The 18,128-nt window shown below is 41.8% G+C and overlaps 2 protein-coding genes across 2 annotated transcripts; one reads left to right on the top strand and one right to left on the bottom strand.

Moving 5' to 3' along the window:
• Positions 1–1,852: 1,852 nt before the first annotated feature.
• Positions 1,853–5,193, top strand: LOC124274095 (BTB/POZ domain-containing protein 6-like). The gene is made up of 2 exons (XM_046709411.1): positions 1,853–1,887; positions 4,596–5,193. The coding sequence occupies exons 1-2, from the start codon at positions 1,853–1,855 to the stop codon at positions 5,191–5,193; spliced, it is 633 nt and encodes a 210-aa protein (XP_046565367.1).
• A 799-nt stretch (positions 5,194–5,992) lies between these two features.
• On the bottom strand, positions 5,993–17,904 carry LOC124274092 (alkaline phosphatase, tissue-nonspecific isozyme-like). Its single transcript, XM_046709408.1, has 10 exons — positions 17,734–17,904; positions 15,191–15,411; positions 14,134–14,308; positions 12,483–12,652; positions 11,528–11,644; positions 10,921–11,023; positions 10,009–10,149; positions 8,561–8,752; positions 6,552–6,665; positions 5,993–6,177 (listed from the first exon to the last, which is right to left on the bottom strand). Exons 2-10 carry the CDS (start codon positions 15,356–15,358, stop codon positions 6,131–6,133), a joined length of 1,227 nt encoding a protein of 408 aa, XP_046565364.1. The 5' UTR covers positions 15,359–15,411; positions 17,734–17,904; the 3' UTR covers positions 5,993–6,130.
• Positions 17,905–18,128: the final 224 nt, after the last annotated feature.

The raw sequence follows: 18,128 nt of genomic DNA, 5'->3' as shown, positions 1-18,128 counted from the left end.
TCCGAACATCGTTCCTAAACTAAATTCGTCGTAGCAGTAGTTTGAGAAAAGCTAAAGAAATCGAGGTTTATGGAATCGGTTGTGTTATATGTCATGCCAACAATAAGGGTGAAATAATAACCGCCAAGCTCGTGGTTCACTGTGATAACCACTTCGAGGAAACCGAGAGGTGGTTATCGAAGCGAATCACGAGCTTAAGGTTGTTATTTCGCATATACCACAAGGTCAAAAACATTCTTATTCTAGTTGTAATATTATTAACTGCAATGTGCATATATTATAATAAAATAGAAAAATGAATGGTTTAGTATTTATTTATTGAAGATGTTTCCAATAACAACATTGAGGTAGAGGCATAGGGTTGTCAACCCCGATCTGCCAAGGGAAAGTTCTTCTCGAGGTGCGATACCGGGAATAAGGTGAGGCGAAGCCGAGCCTTGTTCCAGGTATGGAACCGAGAGTTGGTCAGATAACACACACGCACACGTTCATGTGCAACTCAGCACAGCCAGGTGAGATGACCCCAGCTAGTCAGGCGCTGTTCCATCAGCCGTTTGTCATCCCCCGGTGTGAAGCGTGAAAATAGCACAATACTACATGATGGTTTCTTACTAAACAACTTTTACCGTGAGCAATAAAAAAACTTCCAATTTCAGATCCTGTTGGGTACAGAGGTTTCAGGACCATGTGTCTTACTTATGTTTTCTGCACTTTTCCAGATTTCGAGTTATTTAATCATTTGTCGTTCTCATTCGAACACCAAACGGACTATAAGTGTGCGAAATACGTTCCTGCACCAGAATCTCGTGCAAATCGAGCTCTAAACAATCACGTGCTATGTAAAACCACGTGATTGAAACTGCCATTACAGCAAATGAATTGCGACAAGGAGATGTCTTGACTTCTCAACGAGCTGCGACGACTCTGTTCCAGGCCAGAGTGGATTTTGAAGCAAACTGGTCTTCTGGTAAGTATCGTGCCCTACATAGCATTTGTCTTTATCTGTATTTGTACTCAGAAAAGCTATACTCATTACCGCCTATCTAGCGGTTCCTTTTTCGAAAATATTAGGATATTGGTAGTAATATTAAGCAAGTTAAATTCACAGATAATGAAGTAATGTAAATTAAGTTGAATTGCCTGTGAGGTGAAATTGGGTTTAACGTCGTTCTTGAGAATATTTCGCTCATATGACGACGTGCATGCGTGTGTATGTGTATGTGCCGCTGCTTGTACTAGCCCAGACTGAAGCTGGTTTTATAGTGCTAGCCCACTGAGATACTAGCCGCAGTGAAGCATGAATACCCCACTCAGACACATTATACTGACTCCGAGCCGACCAGTTTTTTATGAAAAGAAACCTACCCTAAACCCTAAACCTAATCCTAAACCCTACCCCTAAACCCTACCCCTAATCCTAAACCCTACCCCTAATCCTAAACCCTACCCCGTCGAAATAATCCTAATAGAATACATTTCAAGCATGGGTAACGGTTTAAAAAGATAACACTTTATATATAAAGTGGCCCCTCACCCCCCGCCTGCTTTTCACGTACAAAATTGCTGACCACGCCCACCCAACCCAACCCGTAGTGCATGTGTACAAAAATGTAGACACGCACACGCACACACACACAAAACAAACCTCCCCAGAACAAAACGGGTGACACGCCCCTCCCAGTCTTCATCTCTTCTTTCTCCCCCTAATTTGCGAATTTATCTGATTGTTCAATAGTACCATTGATTTTAATCAACTGTTGCAGGTGTACGGGCGTACAAGAGAGTAAATGAGAACCAATTAAGATGGTCAGCAGCATTCTCACCAGTAAGAAGCCAAAATCGAGGAAGTACGATGCAAAACGGAACACAAGGCTTCAACTCCAGATGGTATGTTTTGTTTCTCCCAGTGGAAACATAATTTTAGGGAAAAATTTAAAACGTTCTCATTACTAACTCTTCTAATGAAATTTAACGTTATTGGTCAGGGGAAATGGACTGCTCTCATAGGCCACAGGCGCCCACTGACCGAACTGTCATTCCATTGGTCAAGAGTTTGTACTAACCCCCAATGTATTGGTATTTGAGATTTTCATGAAAAATATGGTTGATACTGATAAATGCAATTTGTTGGTAAACGTTATGTTCACGTTCTGGGAATGTATCATCAAATTAATCATTGTTGTAACTATCTATGAGGATCCTGTATAAACATCTATTTCATTTTTCAGATGATTCAAGTGACCCTGAGGAGAATGGAAAAGGGGGAAGGAGGTCCTGCCGGTTCCAATTTATTAACGGCAGTGTGCAGATATTGTCAAAAAATACATCATTTTGAATGGTTCTGTATTTGTTTATTTATTGAAGATGTTTCCAACAAAAACATTGAGGTAGAGGCATAGGGTTGTAAGACCCGATCTGCCAAGGGAAAAGTTCTTCTCGAGGTGCGATACCGGGTATAAGGTGAGGCGAAGCCGAGCCTTGTTCCCGAGCCTTGTTCCCGGTATCGGTAACCAACCTTTTCTGGGAAGGTTGGTTATCTGATAACCAACCCCTTGAGAGGTCGTTCACAAAAATTAATAACCCCAGATATTGACCTGATAATCAACCCACGTGGTATATAGGGTGTTCATTACCTGTGGTCCAGTGTAACTTTTCACACCGACAGCCCGCTTATAATCCGGAACAAACGATTCGATCCCATCTCGCCTTAAAAGGCAACTGTTTTAGTTGTTTCGAATTTCATATTTATGACTGCAACTAATTAATGTTGTTTGTGGACAACTGCGGCATAAACCAATTTCTGAACCAAATCAGGAACGTCTGATCTTCCCCTACAACGTCATCTTTAAGATTAATAGACCCATCCAGTCCCGGCCGATAAGCCCCGCCCACTTCGTGTTTGACGTTAGAGAGAACAACCACTGACTAAATCACAATGGCGTCACCGCCGGCGAAACGTAAGTGATTGTGAACGTTGCATTGATGATTTATGCTTGTGGTACTTTGGTATCCGTCCTTTGTGAAGATGCAAGTTATAGGTATGTGATTTTTAATATATTTTAGTTGGCCGATTGCAATTGGCGAGTGAAAATGAGTTACATGCCCGATGAAAATCGTCTAGGCCAGCTGCTGAGAGAGTAGGAAGCGTATTTTCTTTCGAATCAATTAATCTATCGGGCAATTCACCTCTGTCAAAGATATCAGCAGGGGAAGGATAACTGAATTTTGATGTTTGGATTTTTTTTCCCCCAAAATACCCATCATAATTTTATAAAAACCGTGAAAACTTCCACATGTTCATGTTGCAGATCGTTTTGGTATCTATAAATAGATTGTCAACGTTGCGCGTGGCGCCTTTACTTAGTTATCCGTTGGCGTTGTTCAAATTTAGTTAAATAATCTGAAAACTACTACTTCGTGCAATATATTTGTCTGTATATAATTAATGTAAAAAAATCAATCACAGCATAACTAATTTGATCTTATTTGGAAATCTGGAAAATACCACTGGCCTTGGTAACAGTATGTTTTCATGGATGTATCTGGACATACCCAGAAGCAAATATTCAGCAGCAATTCTCAGTAAAAATGTCCCTCTTCAAAATATGTACACCATCCTAAAATGACACTGAATATAAGGAAATCCATTTTTAAATGATCCTTTACATTTTATTTTTCTATTCAATGTATGTAGTTTGTTGTGGAATCCTAACTTACATACACACTTTTACTTCCACAATACTGGACTTGTACAGTATGTCACAGCACCGGAACACAAAGAAGATCCAAGATACAGTCTGCACCTTTAATACCCACGTGGTCAACGTATGGGTAGTTGCATACTAATCTCGTACGTCACACGAGTGTCGTATCGCGTTGACCTGTGTCGTAACCACTTGACCTGAGATTCTAACGATTTGATTGGATAACCGATGACCTCTCAATTAGGTCACATACTGACGTAACTATTGTTTCATTCATAACAAACACGTGAACTCATTCATTCTACAACTTAAATGCATTGTGGGAATGTAAACATTGCGAACGTTGCCGTGTCGCTGTTTAATTGTGAGTCGAACTGAGACATTATATCCGTCGAAAAACATAAACGCAATGTTTCCACCAGTGATGTTAGCCGAATGACGCAACTGCAAACCAAGTAAAGGGGTGCTACGGAGTAGTTTACTGTAGGAGGCTGTACGAGGCGATGACAACTGACATGCATCCTGACGTCGGTTACCAAGGCAGTGACGTCATTACAGTGTGACGTCATGCAAATATTGTACTACAGTACAAAACTCTTCCGCAACCTCTTTATGAAACCTGTTTCGGTTTGAAACCAAAAAATAACAAAAATACGCTATTTTGTCAATTTAATGCATGTAAGAAGTGGGTAATAAATAAAATACCACACGAGGTCTCATTACATACGAATTATACGAAACTCGTGACCTCCCTATGTTATCTGACCTCGCTTTCGTTTTGTTTTTTTTTGTTGGTTATTTGTTTGTTGGTTTGTTTTGGGGGAGGATAATTCCCCAGGTCTATACTTTCTTTTGAACATCAGTTTAGATATTTTATACTGGCTATTTCAGCTACCTGTACTGTGATGAAGTACGCATTGACCCGGACAACGTGCTCTCCGTCCTTTACTGCTGCAAGAAGTACAACATCCAGTCTCTGTTGACCAAGTGCGTGGACTTCGTCAAGAACATGATGTCTGTCGACAACGTGTGTTCATTGTTCGAACAAGCTCACGTCTTTGACGAGAAGCAGTTGTACAAGAGTTGTCTCTCTTTCATTCACCAAAAGGGGAAGGAAGTGTTGCAAACAACCGGATTCATTCAGCTCTCGCGCGCATGCGTTTTTGACGTCATTTCCTCCGACTCTTTGGCTTGTGAGGAACGCTTCGTCTTCGAGGCTATGCTTCGCTGGGCAGAGGCGGAATGTAAACGTCAACACAAACCTGTACACGATTCGAATTTGAGGAACATTCTTGGTGAACTGGAGTTCCAAATTCGGTTTGGCCTGCTCGATATGTCGTATTATTCCTCAAAGGTTTCTACTTGCAAGATACTGACAGATGCTGAAAAGGTGATGCTTTTCCAGGCAATATCAGGCACTAAAGTTGACATGATGAAGTTTAATGGCAAAGAGAGAAACAAACCTGCTGGGAGGTATGGTTATCTGTAGGTCTGTCCCACCTTACTATATACACGGACTGCCTGTAGTTGTAGTCGGGTTTTACATGTTTAGTTGGTTTTTATCGTCACCACTTCTTGTATATTTCGACATTTAGCATAAATACACTGGAGGCATTATCAGGGATTGCCAAAGGCCGATATTCGAGCCCATGTCTTCATCAGATGTTATTAAATAGTTTCCGATCTATGTCAATAATACGTATACTGTGTATCATGGAATGTTGATTTTGAATATGAAATTTCCATCTGAACCTAAACAATGGCGCAGATGGAAAGTATTCCGGAAGTGAAAATACTGCTGAAATTGTTCAGGTATACATGTGCATAATTTCTGCAACGTTTCTATGAAACTGCATCCAATGTAATTTTAGAAGTTGAGGGATGAAGAATGATTTATGGGTATCCAACTGTAGTCTATGAGGAAACGTCGCCTTCACAGAATAAAAGTTGTATTTCCATCAATTATTATTATCATATTCTGCATCCAGTAATGTTAACTGTAAATTTGTCTGTATATTAGGGCAGTGGTATCTTTTAGAGAATAGACTGTTTGTCTTTGTGTAATTTCTTTATCTTTTGAAAGGACTTCGCGCAAAAAATACTTTTACGAAAACTTCCTCAAATCGGTTTTAAGCTTCGATTAAGATGCCATAACTTTGTAAACAGGTCACATTCAGAGTTCTAGTATCACAGTAATGAGAAGTATCAGGTTCCAGTGGTTGGATGACGCCGTGTTGATGCAGGGTTTCTGAGGTCGCACCGTTGGAGCCGAGAGCAGGGACGCGCATTGTCTGTCTTCAACATATGGTCCCACGCAGGAAGCATACATCATGACATGCGCAATGTAGTTCTGTTCGTGGACACCGTGGAAGAGATGGGACATCGGCCCCCGTGCATAAATACCAACATCTTCACCTCCGTGTGTTTCAATATTGTGCCGCACTGCTGCCCTCAGAGGTATAATTCACATTGGCTGAAACGATAAAAAAGCATCAGGAATTCCAAAGAATACATGAAGACTGAACAATACCAGATTTATTAAAAAGCACACAAACAAATAAAATGATATTAAATAATCATGACTCGTAAACATTAGTGGAACATAATAGCTCTCGGAAATAAAACGTCTGTTGCAAAGCTAAGAAATGCAGAAACTAGAGGCAACTGCAAAATTTTATGGTTAAGGTTTCGTAATAGCAAGGGTGATGTTTATCGCGCCCTTTCAACCATTTAGTGCGAGGTCATCTAGTTGGAGGAAGCTTCCCAGAAGTAAGTGGGTATTAATTAGAACAGAATGTTTTCGACTAAATTCATTGACAATTTTAGTTCCACTTCTGCATTACTCACTCGTTACATCATTCGTGAGGTTTCGCCGGCCTCCGTAGTTGACGTTTCGGCCATTTCCGTAGATCAGCGTTGTGTATGTCAGGTTGTCATCGTCAAGAGACGTGTCCACCACACCTAGCCAAACATGGACATACTTGTTACTGAGGTTGTCACTTCTGTTTCAGGGCACACGTATATTAAAACGTCTTGGCGAAATAAATTTCAGTGACATAATACGTTTTTAACTTTCATGAGTGAATGTTGTTTTAACCTGGCAGCACCATTGTGGCCCGTCCATGGCTGCCTGTGTATCAACGAGTCTAGGTATTATGCAAAAGCGGCTTAGAAAAAAAAGGTCATCTTGATACAAATCACCAGGCGAATCTCATTAAAGTCAGCATCAACGATATATAGTGTGTACCAGGGAAGGCTTCCTGTAGATTACATACTAGATATTCCAAATTCAGCGTACAAAACGTATTCAGTTCATGTTATACCGCTGAATAGGCCTCAGTTGTTTCGGGAGATGTATTTTGTCTGTGTCAAAATTGAGAAGGGAAATGTTGTATCCGTCGTAAACGAGTACATATATTTATTTTGGTTTCGTTACAGTATATGCCAACCTGCGTTGGGCTAAGACGGCTGACTAACCGTGCAGGTCCGGGTAAGAATGAACTAACCGTGCAGGAACCCATGCTTGTCGTAAGAGGCGACTAACGGGATCGGGTGGTCAGACTCGCTGACTTGGTTGACACATGTCATCGGTTCCCAATTGCGCAGATCGATGCTCATGCTGTTGATCACTGGCTTGTCTGGTCAAGACTCAATTATATACAGACCGCCGCCATATAGCTCGAATATTGCTGAGTGCGGCGTAACACTAAACTCACTCACTCACTCACTTCGAGATGGCTGACCGCTTCCCGCGTATACACTTGGTCGCAAGTGGGGATTATGCACATGATCCCATGCCCATTTCAAAAGAACGATCACATTTTTATTGTTAAATGCCAGGGAAGATTGAAGAAGATATTTTACTTTTTTAAAACTTTAAAACGAGTCGCTATTCGGATGTTCTGGAATATCATGAGTTGGTCATGAATGGTCGCAGAATAACACGAGCTTGTTATTCTGAACAAAACCCTGGTCCCGCTAACACGAGTGGGCCAAATGAAGCAGCAAGAATTGCGTTACACGTCTGGGAACAAAACCCCCGTTCCGCTATTAGAATGAAAAGCCCTCTTTCTTGGCTATTTTGGGACTGGGTCGCGACTCGTTGACACAAATGGGTTTAGCTTTGCGCAAAGATGCTGTGTCGTTGGACAGATATATCAACACGTCTGCACGTATATATCATTTCAACTGCAGACCCTCTTAAAACACTCTGGACTTTGAGATAAAGTGTGACTTAACACAATGAACTACATCGTGGGTATACTGTAAGCTACAAGACATATATAACATTATAAAACGTATTGCTGAAGAACGTCAGGCGCGGATTCTGATAGGGTTGGGGCGGTAGGGTAGCTTAGTGGTTAAAACGTTCGCTCGTTACGCTGAAGACCCGGGTTCGATTCTTCGCATGGTTACAATGTGTGAAGCCCATTTCCGGTGTCCCCCGTCGTGTTATTGCTGGAATATTGCTAAAAGCGCACTCACTGACTTCATACATGAAAGACAGTTACCTCCCCTGAGTTTTTGCGCAGCTATGCCACAGGAAGGAGCGACTTAGATGCTTTGTTTGTTTTTCTTTTGTTATTTACAAGTCAAGTAAAAAAAAAAGAACTTTAGAAAATATACTAATCATAGTATATTTCCTCTCCCTCTTCGGCGGAAGAGACAACATGGTGACAACTGGTCACTCAGGGGATCTGCCACAATATATGCAAAGTCAGAAACACGGAATTTCTTGCTTAAACAATAAAACAATTTTCAGGGCGCCCACGTATTTTAAGGACGCCATGGCTAAAAGAAACCAAATAATCACTTTGATAAATTCTATCCCATTGTGACCCGGTTAACGCACCTACCAAGGATGTTGTTGCCTCTGGAAGGGTATCCGGCCATCATCATGGTGTGGGAGTGGTCAGCTGTGGTCACTATCAACGTGTCCCTGTGATTGGTCAGATTGTCAGCACGTGACACAGCTTCAGAAAATGCTACAGTGTCCGACAATGCCAGAGCGACTCTGTTCACATGATGCGCATGGTCGATGCGACCGCCTGAAAGATGGTTTGATTTTCGTTAAATTTTAAACTTTATTCCGGTTCTGTTATGACTGGTGACTTTTCCATTAAGGCTTGCTGTCTGATGTGAACGATCAATGTATCTGAGGTAAAACAAACTGTTTAATGATGCTTAATAAGATCGCAGTGGTAGGGACGTTTGAAGTCGGTTGTAGGGCTTTCAAGGTTAGGTGAGGTGAGGTGAAATTGGGTTTAACGTCGTGCTTGAGAATATTTCGCTCATATGACGACGTGCATGCATGTGTATGTGTATGTGAGGCTGCTTGTACTAGCCCAGACTGAAGCTGGTTTTATAGTGCTAGCCCACTGAGATACCATGCCGCAGTGAAGCATGAATACCCCACTCAGACACATTATACTGACTCCGAGCCGAACAGTCCTTGATGTACCCATTAATGCCGAGCGCCAGGCAGGGACCAACACTATTACCATATTTTAACGTTTTTTGGTATGACGCGGTCGGGGATCGAACCCGCGACCTGACGCTCTAACCACTACACCACGGAGGCGGTCTCAAGGTTAGGTGAAGTGAAATGGGACTTAACGTCGTACTTAAGAATATTTACGTTCATATGACGGCTTTCAAGGCTTTGTGGATCTCGAAAGACGGATCCGGTCTTACAGAAGTGGGTGCAATGGTGGGTTTGATCAATCATCCACAAAGACGGCGTCGGCTTTGGCCAATCACTCACAAAACGTAAACTTTATCTAAAACCGTTAATAAATTACGTTCCCGACATGTAAGCTGTCTGAAAGAGGAGTGTTGCCAGAACATCTAGCGTCAGAACCAGAGAGTTACCAGTCTCGATTACCCGAAGATAAGAGATTCCTTCAGCCGTAACTGACTTAATAGTGATTAAATATATTTAAATCCAAATGGATGATCAATAAAGACACCCGGTGTTGGCCTACAGTTGCATGAAACAGTTGCCCTTACCTTCCACGAAGAGGAAGTATCCCTTGGGGTTTTCCACGAAGAGAGTCCTGAGTATACGTATGGCCTTGTCTGTCAATACATGAAATAGTTGCCCTTACCTTCCACGAAGAGGAAGTATCCCTGGGGTTCTTCCTGAGTATCCGTATGGCCTTGTCTGTCACTACATGAAACAGCTGCCCTTACCTCACCTTCGAAGAGGAAGTATCCCTTGGGGTTTTACCTTGTCTGAGTATCCACGAAGGAAGTATCCCTGGGGTTGGCCTTGTCTGTCAATACATGAAACAGTTGCCCTTACCTTCCACGAAGAGGAAGTATCCCTTGGGGTTTTTCCTCAGTATCCGTATGGCCTTATCTGTCATGTCAGCTAAAGATGGCTCCTTGTTTGGATTCTGCTGCCTCTCAGCCTCAAACTGCATGTGGTCCTGGTTGAACAACCCTACAATGGCAACACCGTCACTACAGAATCAGGAGGTGGTGAGGTAGCTTTGTGGTTAAAACGTTTGCTCGTCACGCCGAAGACCCGGGTTCGATTCCCCACATGGGTACAATGTGTCAAGCCTATCTCTTCTGGTGTCCGCCGCCGTGATATTGCTGGATATTGCTAGTGATCAACAGCATGAGCATCGATCTATGTAATTGGGACACGATGGCATGTGTCAAACCAAGTCAGCGAGCCTGATCACCAGTTCCTGTTGAGCATGGGTGGCTGAAGAACAACTCTAACCCGGATCTTCACCGGTACATCGCATTCAAGGTTATAACACAAACACAGAGACAAGTCAGTGCTTTCCCCGCGGACTGTAACCGGTTTTATACCATGCCACAGCTTAACATTGATACCCAACCGGTGCGGCAGTGCCTATAACATCCTTCTTATGCCGAGCGACAATTCCCGAACCATATACCTTCCGTTCACCTGGAAGATGCTCTGTCCACTAGACTAGACGAGGTGCTTCGATTCTTGATTATCACATCGCTTTAAGTGGTACATTTAACAAGTAGACATTTATGTAAAGATGAAATGATGTTTTTTCTGGTTAAATGCCCTTAATTCGAATAAACTGGCAATGTGGATTTTAGAAAGAAAGGACTTAGGTTTGAATCCCATCACAGGAGGTAAGAAACCCTTCATTGGTACCCCTGTTATATGGCAGGAAACCAAGAGAAACGCTTTTCTGACTTTCCCGTGCAACAAATTGTACTCTACCCAACAGGAAATCTGTCTCGAGCGGGTCGACGTTGTTGAAGTCGGTGAGGTTGGTGACGTATCGGTACTTCTGTTTATTTGCTGCCATTCGATTTTTCCACGCCTGAAGTTCAACATGTTTATATCTTACTGTATACATAAAAGTCATTAAATTCCTGAATAAGGACGGCATCTCGTAAACGCAGATAATAGCATGATTATGAAAAGTGGCCAATGGATTATTAAACAACAGATAAATTACAAAAGATTCCTTAACATTTTAATTGTATATATACATATATAAGAACTGACTTCAATAGTTTTTGCGTTAACGGAATTATCCCCAAGGTCAAATGTGCCCTCATTGCTTTTATCTGTGTAGTATACACACTGGTCTTTACATTTATGATCAGTATATAAACATGAGTCCAGACAAAACAAACCAGTGATTGATATTATGAGCACGATAGTTCCACGCAGTCGAGCAACATGGACTCAACCAAATCACGGACACCGGTTTGGTCAATGAGAGGTAGGAGGTCAACGGATCCTGACTTTGCTAAGGGGCGCAACTCCTAACAGCACTGGGCTAAGAATACAGAAAATAGACGCAAATGTGTCAACTTACGTCTATCAAATTCCTCTCATCCCTTCTGCCATGTTCTCTCTGTGCCTCGTTGTTGCCCTCGTCTGGGTCTAGGGCGGTGTTGGGGGTGAAGAACATCCGTCCTCCCCTTAGGAGTACCTGCAGCGACATTGCGTATACACACTCACCATTACATCGGATCCATCGGTGCGTGAAACACTATGTCTTGCATTTTTGTTATTTTTCAACAAAATGTCTTTAAAAAATTATCTAAACAAATTTATTGAAACATAATTTAAAATGCATATGAGCTACCCATTCACCCAGTTTACTTGATATTGCTATCAGTCGTTAAACAAAAACATTGATATTTCAAACAAATTCATATTTGTCGGCTCCCAGTCATCCAAGGCACCGCAAGTCGCTGTGCAGTCAAGGGTTCGAACCCCAGAATCACTCCAATTATAACCCAACCACTCCACCCTGACAAAGAGTGAGTGAGTATGGTTTTACGCCGCTTTTAGGGACCGTTCATAATTTATGGCTAGGGGATGATGATGATTTTTAAGCTGGTTCGGGGTGGAAAGGGGAGGGGGTGTTGTTTGTCACCCATTTGTTCTGGGGAGGTAGGGGGGTCATCAATTTTGTACATATGCTTGGGGGGGGGCAGCAATATTGTACATAAGAATATTTAAGAATCATGCTTTAATAATATGGAAAGGAGAGGGGGGTCACTTACTTTGTACATAAATTTTTATTGGGGGGGGGGGTCATTCACAGTGTACATGCTTCTCCATAAAAATTATCATCATCCCCCCCTAGCCATAAATTATGAACGGTCCCTTAGCAATATTCCAACAATATCACGGCGGGGGACACCAGAATGGGCTTCAGACATTGTACCCATGCGGGGAATCGAACCTGGGTCTTCAGCGTGACGACCGAACGTTTTAACCACTAGGCTACCCCACTGCCCCCTTAACAAAGAAATATTCACCTGTATATCTGGATTGTCCTCAACCAGCTGTTGTGCTATGTCCTTACATCCGCCGGTCACCCCCACCATCTTTGAATCTCCCTCCCAGTTCCGGTTAGTCACGTGGGCGTAGCTGGCGGCAGGGGTGGCGTGTGTGATGCGTGTCGTCGTGATGACGCCGGCAGATTTCCCTAAGAAACGTAGATTTGTTGGTTTATTTTCTGTTTAATGTCGCACTTAGCAATATCCGAGCTATATGTATATGGCGGTATGTAAATAATCGAGTCTGGCCCAGACAATTTAGTGATCGACATTATGAGCATCGATCTGCATGGATCAAGAAAGTCAGCGAGTCTGTTCGTAGCCTCTTACAACAAGCATGGGTTTCTGAAGACCAAGACAAGCCCAGATCTTCACGGGTCAGAAACGTGTATGATTCTCACTTATCACAACGATTAATTAGGAAGTTTTGAAAAATCAAATTCGGTTGTACAAAGTAAATAAGGTTTCTCTTTGCGGAAAAGCCAGATGTAAGGCGCGCTTGTAAACCTGAGTAGTTGCGGAAACCGCACGTAAAATCTCAAAATAATCATCATCATCATCGGGGTAGTTCAATCTCTCCTGTGGTGTCAACGGAACATCTGGTCTGTTTTTCTTTTACTTTAATATCAGTATGCATTATGACCATGATCATTTTCTGTTGCCAGGTGGGGCATACTCGAATGTTGTCATAGTGGCAACGGCTCTGAACTGCAAGTATGAGTGGATGAGGGTATATGTATCTTACAGTAAGATGGTTGGTTTTCCGTTTGTTACGCTGGTGCCTCGACGAGTGCCACAGGAGAAGCCACAATGTGTTCTCGTTCTATATCTAAATTAGCAGGGTTTGTAAGAGAATGGTCCCATGTCCTTGTTAATATTTATTAGGGGTGGGTATTGCAGAGAATTTTCATATTGCGATGCGAAAGCTTATATTGCGATATGTATTGCAATATATTGCAAGAAGTTTTTCTTAACAATAAACTACTAATGGTCAAGTTAACGCTTTTTTTATAAGGCAAAAACACAACAAAATCACTATGATTCATTAAGCTTTAATAAAAACTTTTAATCATGACAAAATAAGAATATAGATAATATTTAAATGTAATTTTCACCACGATCATTCCCACCACCATTACCACAATTGCCACAATCATCAAGGTTTCCGAGTGTTACGAAGTTTTCCGAATACAAGTCAAAATACTGGTTTTCTATCAGCGTATCGCAATACGTATCGTTTTCATGTCTGAACCGGTTAATACCGGTAAACCGGTTATATTGCGCAGCCCTAATATTTATGATATATTATGAGACAGATAGCTAGATATACAAATATATAGATACGTGTACACACACACACACACACACACACACACACACACACACATTATACATGACCTACGCCACTGAGGCAATATTAATAAACAAAATGAACGCTGTCGAGCAAACCCACGGTTGATCTCATGAGCGATCATGTGACACATTGTTTCCATCTGATCCCCATTGTCATAGTGTAGGACTGCAACAGCTCAGTGAGTAATGCTGCTTTAATATAAACCTATAAATTACTGTTTAACAATTCAGTCGTCGTACATGCATTATGCTCAACCTTGTAGTAATCTGTACTTACCCTGTTGGAGCGAAAACCTGAGTATAGACAGAACCTCGTTTCCTTCGACTGACTCGCACTTGTTGTATTCAGCATTACCGTTAACGCCGAGGGTGTTTGAGTTGGCCTTGACCCCAGTCAGGAACGCCGTTCCCGTCGCTGCAGAGTCGGGAGTTTGTTTATCGACGCTGTACGTCTGCAGCAGACAGTGACCATTTAGAGGTCAAGTGACATCTGCCAAACTGGACAGAGTGGTTTCATGTGACTTTGATGAGCACTCTACATACACTATACATGCTTGTATTATTTTGCATATATACTGCACAAATTTTTAAAGGGAAATTTTGATTAATCAGCAACACAATTCAATATACGCTTTGGTTTTGTGTGTCACGGAAAGATGACAATTCATATCCCTGAGAAACAACCTAGAATGAGACGAAATTAATAATATTTTGTCAAACAATTAAGTCGTCTGCTTGTCGACTTAAAGATGAAGTGTTGTTTCCCATTAAGACATAATTATATTCACTCCAGTAACTGTAGAAATTGTAGACAGAAGTGCAATGATGAACCGACTCATTTTTCACACAGTATAAAAAGATTATATGGTGGCCGTCTGTAAATGATCGAGTCTGGACCAGACAATCCAGTGATCAACAGCATAAGCATCGATTTATCGAATGATGCTTCCAAGTGTGATTAGTTTATTGTGTCGGTAGCAATGTCCATTATATATAATGATAATTTCAACTAGACTCCCGTCGATCCTATAGTTACTTCATGTTTGCGTTAAATGATGAATGGCTGCTTTTGCTTTTTCTTGAGTTTCCACGTTGGTTGACAATTTCAATGTCAGCAGGGAAAAGTTCTTTTCTTCATCTATCACGGAGATAAACCTGTCATCCCGGTTATGCATTTCTAACGTTGCTCAGTATATGATAAACGTATGTATTCAGGAAAGTGGAGAGACATGAGAACAACATGGTCAAAAATCAGTACTGAAATATTCACCAAAGGTCGCTTTTCTTCCTAGTTACTTCACGAAATTAGTTATTTTTTAAATCAATCAACAAACCTTTGCCAACGCAACATGCGGAAACTTGTCAAAACTGAGCGAATTTTCTTCTCCTGATTGACCTTTGACCTGCCCAGCAAAAATCCGACTAGCTGTGACCGTTGGGATCCCCATACCGTCGCCCAAGAAGAGAATGACGTTGTGAGCGACCCCTACGGTGGACTCCATATTTAGTGCTGCGTGGAGTTCGTCAAGAGCACTTTTGGTCCAATACTCTGGATCTGAAAAATGGAAGAAACAGATTTCTTGCACAACAGCTAATGATGCTGTCATTGTCAGTACATCACCAGACAAACGGCAACATTCACGACGTCGTGCATGTTTTAAATTTGTAGAAAAATAAAATAAAATTATTATGCGTCTATAAATACATAAACTGCAAATGACCGGTTGCATTCGGTCAACCAAACGCCCCCAAAAAACAATGTTCTTCCAAAAGAAGGGGGAACCGTTGGCTCAGTCGCCAAAGGTACCGCTATTGGTTGTGCCGAGTTATGCTCCTTGCTCGTACCAGAACCTTGTGATCGTGGGTTTTACCTAAATGGTAAACCTCTATGATTGCACGATTTCGGACATTCCTCTCACTGAAGCTGACGTTCTGTGATAATACTGAAATCACATAGAAAGCCAAATGACACAATCGTAAAGCAAAACGCCAACGATTTGGTGACAAGACTGCTCACTCGTCGAATGATTTGTTATTTAGGTACATGTATTTTATTATTGTGAGAGCTAGATATAGTAGGTGAACACAGGGCCCGTCAGTTCTCACAACCTCTGACAACTTCATATATCCATGGCCTATAAACAGTCTCTTCATAGTGAGCATACTCCAAGTGACGTCGTCGTTAAGCTGATTAGATTTATTGATCGGACCTTGAATAGGATCACCAGTGAATACAATTAACTAGGTTGGGATAGTTTATGTGCATTCTGACATGAGTCAGGGGAATTTAATGTTTAAACATGTGCATACTTAAGAATTAAAAAATGATGTTGACGATTGTGCCTCAGTTGTTTATCTTGTTATTTTAAACCTTTTGAGGTTTTTCATACTTTAGATAGAAAAGGTATTGTGACATTATGTGAAACAAAACATTCGTGCTTCACTCACAATTGTGTGTTATGGCAATAGAAATATCTGTTTTGTTTCGCTTTCTACTGGATGTGCATAGATGTGTGTTGGGGATAGCCTAGTTTTAAAGTGTTCCCTCGTTTCGCCGAATTCCTGGGTTCTATTCCCAACATGGGCACTATGTGTTAGGCCCATTTCTGGTGTCCTCCGCCATGATATTAGTGTAATATTGCTAAAAGTGGCGTATAACCACACTCACTCATTAACCTCCTGACAGCCTTTCTATGTACTACTATCCAAACCTGTAGCAGAACACTTACACCTTAACTCACAAAGTCCATGATCAACTTTAGTCATGTTTGGGTATTCTTAACTTCTGTTGAGCATTATATATCCATTGTTTCATTTTATGCGTGGTATTTCAGGTACTGCCCTTGATCTACGCCAGTTAAAGTTGAATATGGTGACTAACTTACTGACTGAGTTTGGTTTTACACCGCTTTTAGCAATATTCCAGCTACATCACGGCGGGGGAACACCAGAAATGGGCTTCACACATTGTACCCATGTGGAGATTCGAACCCGGGTCTTCGGCGTGACGAGCCAACGCTTTTAACCACTAGGCTACCCCACCGCCCCTTGAATCTGGTGAAGCTCATTTGACTCGGTTTACACAAATGTAAGAATCGAGAGTGTATTCGTTAATATTACTGTTAATACTGTATTACGTTACTAATCACTCTTCACGTCTACGTATATTTTATCAAATTTACCAAATTTATGGACATCCTGTCACTGGTTCCTTGAAACATCTTTCAGAGATTGGTTTGGGATCCTAGCACCTTGTCGTAAGAGTGAACATAATGGATTGGGTGGCCAGGCTCGGTGACCTGTGTGTCAGTGTCCCAACAGGATGCTCGGTGATCATAATATCAACCGCTGGTTTTGAATTCACAAGGCCCTTTCGAAAGTGGTCAAATGTGACATATGTTATACTTGTTGGTTGCTTGGTTGTTTAACGCCACACTCAGCAATAGCCCCGCTATATGGAGGCTTTCAGTAAAATAATCGAGTCTGGACCAGACAATCCAGTGATCAACATCATGAGCAACGATCTACGCAATTGGGATGCCATTACCTGTGGCAACCAAGTTACCGAGCCTGACCACCCGATCCCGTTAGACGCGATTTACGACAAGCATGGGTTACTGAAGATCAATATTCTAACCCGGATGTTCAGGGGTCTGTTATGTACGATATATGATTGTACGTGATCTAGACTATCAGCTGTTTTTTTTTGAAGCCTAAGTGGGTTAGATCGCTAACTTTGTGTGCTGGTGATTAGGTGCGTGACTCTGAGAATGTCGGTTCGAATCATGATGGGACTCAACCGAAAAGTTAAAATTGAATCAGTGTTACACAAAAAGAAATCACAGAAAACAAAAAACAACCAGACAGCCTGACCCACCTTTGTCGTGTGTGTCCTTCCTGAAAGCCTGGGAATCGGGGAAAGGACATATTGATGGGACAGCCAGACCGACGTCACCAGGAGACACGCCGAGAGAAGTCCCTCCATGGCTGCACAAGGATTGAGGAGGAGCAGTGCAGACAACGTACCTCAGATATGGGTATACCCGGTCTGTATCCACCCGTATCTTGGTAGCTAATGTATGTGAGCAGTTTATTTATTTAACCTGTTTAAACAATTAGAGATTGCACTTCTTCACTGCGTTACTTGAAACACCTGTCGTGGTGTTACCGTGTAAATTTTGTAATGTTTATAATCAAGGGAGGTAAGTTTATTTCATTACTCTGACGAGTTCGGTGCTGTGGTACTTAGTCAGTTCAGGGGCGGCGGGGTAG

This window comes from Haliotis rubra, unplaced genomic scaffold (assembly GCF_003918875.1).
Source record: "Haliotis rubra isolate DU_JTF1 unplaced genomic scaffold, ASM391887v1 Scf1876, whole genome shotgun sequence".
In the NCBI taxonomy this organism is placed as follows: Eukaryota; Metazoa; Mollusca; class Gastropoda; order Lepetellida; family Haliotidae; genus Haliotis; species Haliotis rubra.
Note: the sequence above shows the minus strand (reverse complement) of the source record. Positions and strands in the feature narration are given on the sequence as shown.

What these genes read in the sequence shown, in the direction of transcription:
- LOC124274092 (XM_046709408.1), bottom strand. Translation starts at nt 15,358, where the DNA reads ATGGAGTCCACCGTAGGGGTCGCTCACAACGTCATTCTCTTCTTGGGC. An exon ending in AGGACAATCCAGATATACAG is followed by an intron (nt 11,645 to 12,482) that starts GTGAATATTTCT and finishes ATGTCGCTGCAG; the next exon opens with GTACTCCTAAGGGGAGGACG. An exon ending in ATGAGAGGAATTTGATAGAC is followed by an intron (nt 11,024 to 11,527) that starts GTAAGTTGACAC and finishes GTTGAACTTCAG; the next exon opens with GCGTGGAAAAATCGAATGGC.
- LOC124274095 (XM_046709411.1), top strand. Translation starts at nt 1,853, where the DNA reads ATGCAAAACGGAACACAAGGCTTCAACTCCAGATG. An exon ending in CAAGGCTTCAACTCCAGATG is followed by an intron (nt 1,888 to 4,595) that starts GTATGTTTTGTT and finishes TGGCTATTTCAG; the next exon opens with CTACCTGTACTGTGATGAAG.